Source organism: Mesoplodon bidens (assembly GCF_964165515.1).
Source record: "Mesoplodon bidens genome assembly, chromosome: 6".
In the NCBI taxonomy this organism is placed as follows: domain Eukaryota; kingdom Metazoa; phylum Chordata; class Mammalia; order Artiodactyla; family Ziphiidae; genus Mesoplodon; species Mesoplodon bidens.
In genome coordinates this window covers 51,845,755-51,858,795 of record NC_138162.1, presented here as the reverse complement: position 1 = coordinate 51,858,795, position 13,041 = coordinate 51,845,755, and the positions used below count along the sequence as shown (strand labels likewise).

Below are 13,041 nucleotides of genomic sequence, written 5' to 3'. Positions count from 1 at the left end.
CAGAGCACAAAGCAAACAAAAGCATTTGCATTTCAGGTGTCCGGGTTGGTCTAGCAGCTACACAAGGGTCCAGAGTTAATAGTACAGACTGAAATTAATACCTGTGATCAGGAGAGGGAAGAAGAGAATGCCAGGATCTTATTTCTCCAAAATGCCAACTGCCTGTCTGCTTGATTCCCAAACAAATCCACGGATTCTCACACTGGGATTTCTTACCCTGAGAGACGAGTACCAATAATTGCACCAGAGTTAATGTAACTAACTAGTTAATTAGCTCCAAATTAAAAATTTTACCAGGAGCTCTGGGTGGGTTTGGAGTCTAATCCTAAGGAAGCCAATAAGATCAAATCCAACTTTTCATCAAGCCAGTGTTTCCCACTATTTAGGTCTACAAAATAATTCTAAGTGGTCTAGAAATGATTGTTTTTTCAATAAGGTCCTTAGATCCAGAAAAAGAAATTGCTAATATGTGAGTGATGGAATTTAGGGAAACACTGATATAGGTGCTATCCAGCATTCAAAGGCCATCCCAGAAGAAGCCTCTGCAAACCCTCCAAGCTTCGGTGGAAGGTGACAAAATAACCAGGAAGCTGGTCATGGACTTACCCACACACGTTGGAAATATGTCCTCATTGTTGATCTGGACTTCAATCCAATCCATGAGAAGGTTCATGTACTGGGGGGCTGGCAGTGCAGTCGGCTTCTTGTACTTGAGGTCATCCTGCCACCGATACTCGTATTTGGGGCCCCCTGACATCACAGGGCAGGTCCGCTCAGTGCAGAACTCACAGATGGTACCGTAGATGAGGTTGATCCGATTGAAGAAGTCCACCACGTGCACTGCCACCCAGTCGTTCTGGTCCTCCCTGCTGGGCAGCTGCACAGCTGCCCTCAGGTCCACGCCTGAGTTGAGGGATGCCTGAGCCCGTCTGTGGAGTTCGAACCTCTGTGCGCCAGGTTCAAATTTCCTCTTTGGCAGGAAGGTCTCGTCCTTGTTGAACACCTGCTTCAAGGCTATGGACATGGTCTTCTCCTTCTCTTGCTTCCTCCTGCAGGAAGCAAAAAGGCAACTGGGACTTTTCAACGAGAGATCACAACCCAACAGGGTTTTCCACTGCCAGCCCTCTGGCCCCAGTCTTGCGGTCTGCAGCTTTCAATCTCTTTTTAGACAGCCCCTTCCATCTTCCTCTTGAATGATTTCCAGGGGAACCTCATGTTTCTTCCTAAAGGCAGGAGAGAAAAGGGTCTCATTAGTGTCCCATTTGCATTTAAGAAATGACAAAGGCTTAGACCTGACTTCCATCTCACTTCTGGCTGTGCCCACTTTCATCCAGGTATAAGGACATGGAAGATAAGCCAAACCCCTGAGAATCTGGATTGGTGATCAAATCATATGACCAAATAGCCAAAGGAGGAAAAGTATCACACCCTTTTTCTTCATGGCCTTGATCAAATCTCTGGAACTTTTCCCTGTGTGATCATAGTTTCAATGGACTGCTCCAAGGTGTTATGGATGAGCATGTTAGTCAATGACACATCCCCATATGCTCCTTTTTAGAGCATCTGCCCCACCCCCCAACTTGCCCCTATTGAGTAAGCATAAGGACACTACCCCCATCCACCTGGATACAGCTGATTGGAGCAGGGGTAGCTATCACACCCAGCTGGCTTCCCCAGGAATTTGGAATCAGGATCCAGCCTTTGGGCATTATCCCTGAGAAGTGATGAAAACTGGGTCTGCTTGATGCTATTTGCAATAGCCAAGACATGGAGACATGGAAACAACCTAAATGTCTATCAACAGATGAATGGATAAAGAAAATGTGATTATATATATACACACACACACACATATATACAATGGAATACTACTCAGCCATGAAAAAGAATGAAATAATGCCATTTGCAGCAACATGGATGGACCTGGAGTTTATTGTACCAACTGAAGTCAGTCAGACAGAGAAAGACAAATACCATATGATAACACTTATATGTGGAATCTAAAATATGACACAAACGAACTTATTTACAAAACAGAAACAGACTCACAGACATAGACAGCAGACTTGTGGTTGCCAAGAGGGAGGAGGGATGGGATTGGGAGTTTGGGATTAACAAATGCAAACTATTATATATGTGTAACTGAACCACTTTGCTGTACACCAGAAACTAATACAACACTGTAAATCAATGATACTTAAACAATTTTTTTACAAAATTGGGTCTGCTTGAGCCCTATTTGGACCATGTGTAGTACAGTTGAGAAAGCTGGTCTGCAGAGAGGGGAGGGAGGAAAGGGGGAGGGGTTGAGAAGAAGAGGAGGAAGAAGTGAAGGAGGAAGAGGAGAGAAAGAAAGAAGCCATATGCACAGACAGAGAAACAGAGACAAGGGCACAAGTGACCACAGGCAGAGGAAGACCAGAGAAAGGGAGACAGTGGGGAGAGAGTAGCTTCTTTTGTTCTTGATAGTCTTCTAGGAACTGGTTCCATTTCCTCGTGAAGCCTAGTTGTGTTTCCAACCCTTGGGACACATACATTTTTCTTGAATTAGTCAATTATCTCATTTTACTCCAGCTAACTTGAGTGGGTTGTTTCTTTCTAAGAACCCCTAACTAGGACAGAATTTATCACCCTTACAACATGCCATCCTTTACATCCTAAATAGTGCTTTGAAGCACTACCTGATAAAACTTTCTGTGATAACGCAAATGTTCTGTATCTTTTTTGTCCAGTATGGCACACACTAACCACATGTGGCTACTGAGCACTTAAAAGGTGGCTAGTGTGACTGAGAAACTGAATTTTTCATTTTATTTCATTCTAATTAATTAAATAATTGATTGACTTAATTAATTAATTAATAATCCAAAAAGCCACATGCAGCTAGTGGCTACCATACTGGACAGGGCAGCTCTGAAGTCTTCAGTGCTCTCTTCTCCATCACCTCATTTGACCCTTTTAAAATTCTGGTGTGATTTATAGCAGATTTAGAATAGGTGCAGTAGATTTGTAGTAGGTATCAATATCCCTGGGTCTCCAAGAGATAAAATTACTTGCTGAGGGCTTCCCTGGTGGCGCAGTGGTTGAGAGCCCACCTGCTGATGCAGGGGACACGGGTTCGTGCCCTGTTCCGGGAAGACCCCACATGCCACAGAGCCTGTTGTGCTCCGCAACGGGAGAGGCCACAACAGTGAGAGGCCTGCATACCGCAAAAAAAAAAATTACTTGCTGAACAAGGTCCCATAGTGAGTAGGGACATGGCTAGGATCAAAATTCAGTTTTTGATTGCTAGCAAATGCTCTTTCCACGTAGCCTTACATTCTAAAAAGTGATGCTCTTCAACCTGTCCTTCCTGCTGATTCATGAAGCCCCTTTACCTAGAGCTTCCGTCCATGTATTCCCCAAAGACCACAAGTATCGACTGGCTGGAAGTGAAGAAGATGTCCTGTGGCCTGGAAACAGAGAGGAGATCACTGATCCATTCATGGGCCAAACCCTAGCAAAATGAGCCAACAGCTGTGGCCAGAGTCAGAAGAGTCCATCATGGCATCAGTTAAAATGGACTTGAAGCAGGATCCACTGATCCACTCCTCTGCTATGCCACACTCAAACACGGTTCAGTGATGCATTCAACCTTAAGTTATTCCAGCAAAACAAAAACAAAAACCATCTAAGACATTCCGACTGCCTCTCACAGGCTCTGCGCTTCACTCAGAACTGCTGATTATTCAGCTGAATGCCTCTTCTGGCCACTCCCTGCAGCCTCCCTGCAGCCTTGGTCGGCTCACTCCCTCCCTCTTAAGCCCACCCTCTTCCTGTTAGGTTTTCACTGCAAGGCCATATTGTCAGTGAGGTGTTCTTGTCCCTCGTCACCTGGCCTCGAGTGTACACACCCTCTCAAAGAGATCCGTGCAGAAAAGCGGATCATGTGACACCCTACCTTTGGCTGTCTGTGAAATCACATTCACAGTACTTCAGAAGATCACCAGGGGGCTTCCCTGGTGGCGCAGTGGTTGAGAGTCTGCCTGCCGATGCAGGCAGGGTCCGGTCCGGGAAGATCCCACATGCTGCGGAGCGGCTGGGCACGTGAGCCATGGCCGCTGAGCCTGCGCGTCCGGAGCCTGTGCTCCGCAACGGGAGAGGCCACAACAGTGAGAGGCCCGCGTACCGCAAAAAAAAAAAAAAATATATATATATATATATATATATATATATATATATATCACCAGGAAGGTTATCACCACACAAATTCTGCACACTGTAGCAATCTCTTCTTCAAAAGAATACCATCCCAAAGGCTTAGCCTGCCTGAAAAGAGACTTTAGAAAGCCGAGGGCCTTCAAAGAGCATTTCCAAAATAAAAATATGAGCTAGAGCTTGGGAAGATAGGGAAAGGAGGACAAGGACGTTTATTTTCTCTTAAAATAGACAAGTCCCTCTGTATCACAAATGTTTAATTGATGACAGTAAAGCAGCAATAGCCCAACAGCTGCCCCCTCATGTCTCCAGTAAATAAGACTTGCTGTTCTGTTATTCTGATAATGAGGGTACCATCAATCAATTCCCACGGTCCTCAGAGCAATCTCATCACCTTACATGACCCTCGTTATCACTAATTCTGCTGTTTCCCCAGGGCCTGGCATGTCTGGGTGCACGGACACCAATGTGGAAACCTTCCTCCGTACCAGTGCCAGGCTCTCATGGACACTACCAAGTCCCTCTGGCACCTCTGTTGAGAGTGTGTGAATGAGACAGATAATCATTGCAAATCCTCCTAATCGCAAAACCCGCCAGTGGCTGGTACTCACTAATATTTAAATTAAAAAAAAAACCTTGTTTGAGGTTTGGGAACTTTTCTTCCAGACATACTTAGAAAACAAACTTCAAGACATCAATCTCTTGAAGTGGATGGGTGTTTATTCAAACGTTTAACCAGCTTTAAAGTCACTCTTCCTTTTTGCTCCAGTGTAACAGGCTTACCTGAGGGAACAGTCATCTTTGTAAGATTATTTCTCAACCAAGTCCCTTAATGTGCTGCTCTTGGCTACCATTTATTAAACTCTACTATGCACCAGATTTTTATGTATATTATTAACATTTTAATCCTCACTACAACCTTGCATGATGGATGATTTTATGACCATTTTATATAAAAAGAAATTGAGGCTCAATCATATGAAATAATTTTGCAGAAATCACAAAATTAGTAGATGGTAAGGCTAAGTTTTGAATCCAGACCTCTCCAGTGCTGAAATATATATGATTTTTTTCTCACTAAAGTTGCTTTAAAATCTCATGAACATCCTTATGTTTTCAAAGCCCCTTCACAGGTAGATGTCAAAGCTCCTCACAAGCCTATAAAGGAAGCTAGAACAGGTGGTATTATTATCTGCATTTTACAGATGAGAAAACGGACACTTCCATCTCCTAATGCTGTTGCAAATGTGTTCATCATTTTAACATGCTCAGACATGTCTCTCCCGTTCAAACTTTTCTGTCTAGAATAAAGTTTTCTGGAGAAGGGATAGGTTGGTCAGTGGGCCCCTGTGTTTAAAGACAATGGCACTCCAGGATGGATAAAATTCATTACACCACTGAATGACTGAACAAAGAGGCATCTGTCCATGTCTTTATCTGAGCTTCAGATGCTCTACTGAGGCAGGTACCCAAAAGAGTTTTGAAGTAAAAAGGCAACAAGAAATCCATCTACATGGGGATATATGTATACATATAGCTGATTCACTTTGTCATACAGCAGAAACTAACACAACATTGTAAAGCAATTATATTCCAATAAAGATGTTAAAAAAAAAAAAAAAAGAAATCCATCTAACCTTACTTTCAACCCAGAGCCCCAGCAGGACCCTTGCCCATAATTGACACTGTAGGCTTATTACATGGTTAGAGCAGTGCTTCTCAAATGTGAACATGGGATCTTGTTAAAATGCAGGTTCTGATCCAGTAGGTCTGGGGTGGCACCTAAGAGTCTGCAGGCCTAACAAGTTCCCAAGTGATGCCAAATCTATTGGCCCACGGATGACACTTTAAGTATCAAGGCCTGATCTAACTAAGAGAGCTTGCCAGAAATGCAGACTCTCAGGCCTCTCCCCAGACCTAGTACATCTGAGCCTGAATTTCAACAAAATCTCAGAAGTATATGTTTTAAGGAGTACTGGGTTAGTGGGCTGCCCTACTGGCTGGGAAAGGGGAGGACTAAATAAACTTCCCTTCGTTGTTTTGTCAACAGTTTGCTTCATAAACCTAGTTATCGGCTGAGTGTGTGTATGTGAGAAAAAGAATGAGAGACTCAGTGTTTTGAATACAATTGCCTTGACAGATAGTGACAATGACCAGGTCTCTTGATCTGCATTGATTTGGATAGCACAGCCCCAGAACTCAGGACGTTCCCAGCAAAGACCTTGTCATAAATGCCAGATGGACTATGGCTGCTGCTACTGCCATGGCAGCCTCAGGCACAAAAGCTGCTTTGACTAAATAAAATGTGGGACTAGCAACGACACTGTCGTTATTCTCTGTCTTTGTTCAGTCTCCAGAAAGAAAAGAACAAGTCACCAGCTTTGCTCTGTGGCTAAAAACTATGGCAAATTCTATGTTATGAATAACACCCACTACAATCCTGGTTCTTAAGAAATGTTTGAAGCTAACTGCTCATTCAACCAATAAACCTTCACTAAAGGGCTAGGCACCAAGGACACAAAGTTAATTAAAACTTGGGCCCTGCCTTTGAAAAGTCCACAGCTTGCTGTCTAGTTCTGAGGTCAGTTCATTGGCTTTTGCTTTTTTAGCTACAAAATTAAATGCCCCAACATGGATCATGATGGGATTCCTTCACGGTATTACTCAGGTTAGGAATGAAAAAGACAGTGAAGAGAAAAATTCTCTTAAATTTCAAGTAAACAGCATAAATTGATTCAAATAAACAGCATAAAATTGACAGGCGCTCCATGTGTTCTCCATATTTTCTGCTAAATAGATCAATTATAGCAATAAAACATGTGCACTATAAAAATATGCAGAGAGCATTCAGCTGGGCTGCAAGGGAATGTTGACAAGGTAACTAAGCAACACTGGCAAGAAAAGTTCTTATTTTTCTTTTCCTACTGATGTCTGCTGACTTATTAGTTGAAAAATCAAAGACTCCTCACCAAGGATAAGGAAGAAATGAAACAGCTCTCCCATCCACTCCTGAGATGCGTCCTCTTTAGCTGTGACCACCTCTAGAGACGTTGGAGGTACAGAAGGGCAGGCAGGACAGAAAGTAGAGGGACCAGAGAGATATTAGTCGGGGAAAGGAGGTTTAATGTCTCCTCTGTGGGATGAAGCACTCCTCCTGGCAAGACCAGCTGGCAGGGCAATCCACTACAGGAAGGCCATGAGGAAAATGGGGGCCCCAGAAGGACCCCACATGAGGGAGTCCATGCCATCTTCATTGCTGGGGTCCCAGGAGCTAGGATGGTGCCTGGAACAGAGCCGACTTCACTGAATGTTGGCTGAATGAATGAATAAATGACAGTGAATGAAGAACCCTTTGCATCAAAGTGAAACGACAAAAGTGAAACCAAATTGGACCTCCTACCTTTCATTATTTGGGGACTCCACCTCAAACTGTAAGTTCACTGCCTACGCACTGAGGTCAGATATTTCCAACTGCTGGGCTGTCCTGAAAAGTCAAGACATCTGTCCAACTTCTCTCTCAAATGGGCTGTTCTTTCCCATGTGTTACCTAAAATTCCAGCTCTTCAGAATTAAAGAATAACTCACCTGATTTATTATCTTCCCACTATTTTTTTCGCTTTATGGCTAGAATAGTCCATGGAACCCTCCTCTCACACTCCAAATATTGAATAAAAGTACATTAGGTTTTTATTTTAGAGGAGTGCGTGTGTGTGTGTGTGTGTGTGTGTGTGAATAAATTCAACATCATCTAACCTTCTCAGGCTCCAACAAAAGGATTGTGCCTAAAAAGTGACTCTATCAACCTTTATGTAGTGTTTTACTCCTGCCTAGTCATTAGGTACTGTCTTTGCTCACAAAACAATCCAAAAATTGGAGAGATTCCTGCCTGAGAAGCCATCTTGCCTTTTTCTTTTTTGTGGCCCAACTAATCGACTTCCTCAACTTTGAGCTGCTGTACCGTTGCGTTTTAGACCAGTTGGGAGAGACAGTGCTGCCTCATTTTAATCTTCAAAGGCATGTATGATTTCAGAGCTTTAAAATGCCCAGGTTATTTCTGAACACAGATGAAATCAGTACAAACAGGTGCAGCCTTACAGAAGTCTGTTGCATAACCATCACTCCCCATCAATTTCTAACTCTTCAATATCCATTCAAGTTGCATTTTCATTGTTTCATTTGTATATTTTAGTCACCAGTGTGGACAGTCTAGCATTAAAAATAGGAGTAAATATTCCAAAGAGGAAAATATTGCATGCAAGCTGGTATACTGCAGTGGCAGCAATAGCAGTGATTGATCAATGCACAGGTGTTTACAGCAGAGACCCAAAATGATTCTTCATTTCACAGACTCAGAAACATCACCATTCAGAAGAGGACACTTGATGGTAAGAAAGAGTAAAAAGAGTGGAAGGATAGAAAAGGGTGGGATTTAGGGACTTCCCCGGTGGCGCAGTGGTTAAGCATTTGCCTGCCAAAGCAGGGAACATGGGATCGAGCCCTGGTCCGGGAAGATCCCACATGCTGAGGAGCAACTAAGCCCGTGGCCACAACTACTGAGCCTGCTCTCTAGGGCCTGCGCGCCACAACTACTGAGCCTGCGCGCCACAACTACTGAAGCTTGCGTACCTAGAGCCCGCGCTCTGCAACAGGAGAAGCCACCACAATAAGAAGCCCGCGCACTGCAACAAAGATTATTCTCCACTCGCTGCAACTAGAGGAAGGCTGTGCACAGCAATGAAGACCCAACACAGCCAAAAATAAATAAATACATAAATTTCTTAAAAAGAAAAAAAAAGAAAGAGAAGAAAAGGGTGGGATTTACTTGGTGTGGTTAAATTTACCATATACTCACACTGTGCTGAAGAAAAGACAGACTTTTAAAAACATATTTTCTTAAAGAGAATAAAGGTCTCTTAAATAAAGTCCTTCCTGAGCCCAGTAGAGACTGGCTTAGATTCCCAGTAATGAGGGAGATGGCAAATCTTTGGTTCTACCTTGCATAGGGTTGATTCAATCTTACCACAGTTTTAAAAATAAATAGTGAGGGCTTCCCTGGTGGCGCAGTGGTTGAGAGTCCGCCTGCCGATGCAGGGGACACGGGTTCGTGCCCCGGTCCCGGAAGATCCCGCATGCCGCGGAGCGGCTGGGCCCGCGAGCCATGGCCACGGAGCCTGTGTGTCCGGAGCCTGTGCTCCGCAGCGGGAGAGGCCACAGCAGTGAGAGGCCCGCGTACAGCCAAAAAAAAAAAATATATAGTGAAAGCAAAATTATTGCAAGATAAATGCTCAGTTGACCCATTTAATATTCATGAAAGGCATCCTAATTATTTTAATAATTTTTAAAAGAAAAATACTTCTCCAAGTTAGTAACCACTTGCTCTCTATTATTTCCAAATCTTTCGCCTAGCTAGAGAATATTTTTGTGGTTAGAAAAAAATCCTTATGATTTGAGACCATAATACTTAGGCAGGTGCCAGTAGAGAAATGGAGGATGAGGAGGTAACTACAGGTAGAGCTAATTTAATTGCTGAAATTAAAAAAATAAGGCAGATAAAAAATGTATTTTTACTTTTTAAAGCAAAGGTGTATACCAGCTGGTGTGATGTCACTCAGAACCTCCATCGGATACTGGGATAAAGGTCATTGTCAATTACCATTTCCTTCTTTCTCTTTGAGACAGGATATGCCAATTCTTTCTTGGAAAAGTCTTGCTTTAAAGGGAAAACATTCAAATTCAAGGAAGTTGGTTCCTGTAACTATCAACAGACTTATTTACTTTTAGACACTCTAAGTGACTTTGAGTCTCAGAGTCTGGAAAATTTTTATCCCTGGCACTATGGAAATTTATGTATGACATCTGGAACCACTGCAAGAGATCTTTGAAGGGGGTTAGAGAACACAAAATGCACTAGAAGACTGGAAATTGGAAAATACATTTCTAATTTTCAAAAGAATACTATTTTAAGCTTGGTGGGATGGGTAAAACTAACACCAACTGCAGGCAAAATTTGGAGGCAATATAGCCCAGTAGCTAAGAACACAGCATCTGCAGGGTTGCTGTGGGAATTCCAGAGGGCATATTGGTTAAATGTTTGGAACACAGCAGGCACTAAGTAACGTGGCTGCTGCTATCATCGTCATCATCCTTTGAATCCTGTTATGACTCAAGTTTTAACAGAGACTCAGATTCCTGAGATAGCAAACAGCCAATTAGAATGTTAGAATGGTTAAAAGTCTACTCAACCTAATTGCATAATAGTAACAATAACTAACATTTATTTATTTTAACAGAAAATTATGAGTTAGGTATTATTGTCCCCATTTTATACTCAGGGAAACTTGAGATACAGTGAGAGTAAAACTCGTCCCAGGTCATAGGAACAGTAAGTAGCCAAGCTGACTCCAAAACTCTCAACCCTAATTTAGACTGCCTCTCTAGACAGGTAGCTCACAAAAAAGACCAGAGGAACTTCTAGGGCACATCTAAGGGGGTTAGGGAAGAGGATGGGAGAAACACAGACCTAGCCCTATGTACACGGTCATGTGCCACCCCCCAATGATACATATTTCTTGAACTTTTGTGGTCTGGAGTCAGGTCCTGGCAATGACTCTGACTGGCTACATCTTTGGACAAGACACCCTTTATAAGCCTCAGTTTTGTTTTCTTTAAAAATAAAGGTAAGGGCTTCCCTGGTGGCGCAGTGGTTAAGAATCCGCCTGCCAATACAGCGGACATGGGTTCGAGCCCTGGTCTGGGAACATCCCACATGCCACAAAGCAACTAAGCCCGTGCACCACAACTACTGATGCTGCGCTCTAGAGCCCTCAAACCACAACTACTGAGCCCACACGCTGCATCTACTGAAGCCCGCATGCCTACAGCCCGTTCTCCGCAACAAGAGAAGCCACCACAATGAGGAGCCCGCGCACCGCAACAAAGAGTAGCCCCCGCTCATGGCAACTAAAGAAAGCCGGCGCACAGCAACGAAGACCCAACGCAGCCAAAAGTAAATAAATAAAATAAATTAAAAAAAATAAAGGTAAGCACCTGGTGCTTACCTCTCAAGGTTACTGTGAGAATTAAAAGAGATATCTCCTGTGGAAGCACTTCATTAGTAGAAAACCATTATATCATTACTGACATGGTGACTTTTGACGTAACAACAGGAAATGATATGAGTAATGGAAAATGATTCAGTTCGATGCAAGTGTGTGTTTATGAGTCAGGGGAAGGGGTGGCAATGGGAGCCCTGCGTATGAGGAAAGAAATCAAATGCTTCCTTCTTGCTTCATACGGATGGACTTCTAATTCTCAGGAAAAAAGGAAATAATATTAATCTAAGTGATTTGATAATGAGTCAAGATTCCTCAATATTGCACTTCCCTGAGGGCACAGTGGTTAAGGATCCGCCAGTGCAGGAGTCTCAGGTTCGAGCCCTGGTCCGGGAAGATCCCGCGTGCCACGGAGCAACTAAGCCCATGCACCACAACTACTGAGCCTGCGCTCTAGAGCCCCCGAGCCACAACTACTGAAGCCCACTCACCTAGAGACCGTGCTCTGCAACAAGAAAAGCTACTGCAATGAGAAGCCTGCGCACCGCAACGAAGGTCAGTCCCCGCTCGCCGCGACTAGAAGCAAGCCCGCGCACAGCTAGGAAGACCCAACGCAGCCAAAAATAAAACAAATAAAACATTAAAAAAAAAGATTCCCTACTACTTATAACATACTTAGCTTAATATTGTGAAGAAGCTCTAGTATTTCTGCATGTAATAAAATCTAGTGCAATATTATTTCATGAATTTTGATATACCAGGGCAAATTACATGCTGCATACCCTCCCATTAATCTCTCAAACACTTGTTTTGAATGGAATATAAAAGTTTCTCATTAAAAATTTTTAAATGCTTTACATTGAATACAGTACGTTTGGTTTTAACCCAGCTATGATTTCTGTGTGTTGGTAACAGAATAGCTTTCTCAACTGATTAGAACGTTACTCCTGTTATCAAACAGTGTTCCAGCTGGAGGATTTAGGCTGCATCCCCAGAAACTCTCTAGAGAGAAAAGACAAACATCTACCTGGGAGCTTTTCAACTCGAGAGGGGAAACAGATGGACAGGAGGATAATGCTGCGATAACACGGAGACAAATAATTAATGATGCTATATCCTCTCTGCCTTCTTGAACACATCCACAACTAAAAAAGAGGCTTGAAATAAAACTGAATCAAACAAGTGATTGTAAACGATGTGGCCACCTGGGGGACTGCACAGAGCCCTACCTTTAGAGTCCGAAAGACGTGGGCTTGAGTCCAGACTCTGCCCCTTAACGAGCTACTCTCCTGGGATAAACCCTCCCTCTTTGTGCTTCAATTTCTTCTTTGGTTAAATGAGGGTACTAACGCAATATCACAGCGTGTTTGGGGGATAAGGGAGACAGTGTGAGTAAAGATAGACAAATTTCAAATGTTACATTTATTAACCCAGATTTCTCATAGTATTGGATTTCAAGTGGCTTCATGATCAATAGGGGTCCCAAGCATAACCTGGGCTGTTCTTTGACATCTTCTCCATAAGACATGACCTTCAAAACTGTACAAAATCTTGGAAAGTTTGAAGGAGAGATCCATTTCCCCATTCTTGGTTTTTATCAGGAAGAATTTCCCCTAAGGATACAACTGGCCTTTCTCTGTTCTTGTACCAACGTTACCCCAGGGGAAGTGGAGGTACTAACTCATGTAACTAGTGAATTTGAGAAGAATCAACTGGCCACATGCTCAGCTGGCTCAGCCTTCCCTCCTGAGAGATGCCTGCCCTCAGGCAGTGTGCTATTTGCTGCTTCCCC

At 43.2% G+C, this 13,041-nt stretch overlaps 1 protein-coding gene across 1 annotated transcript in view; it reads right to left on the bottom strand.

The window, feature by feature from the left end:
- Positions 1 to 1,218, bottom strand: part of LOC308618580 (MOB kinase activator 3B-like) — a gene marked incomplete at its 3' end in the record, with an annotated part of 111,605 nt that extends 110,387 nt beyond the window's left edge. Inside the window, 1 exon segment of the mRNA XM_081236632.1 lies at positions 607 to 1,218. Coding sequence (XP_081092758.1) covers positions 607 to 1,024 — 418 coding nt within the window. The 5' untranslated portion in view covers positions 1,025 to 1,218.
- Positions 1,219 to 13,041: the final 11,823 nt, after the last annotated feature.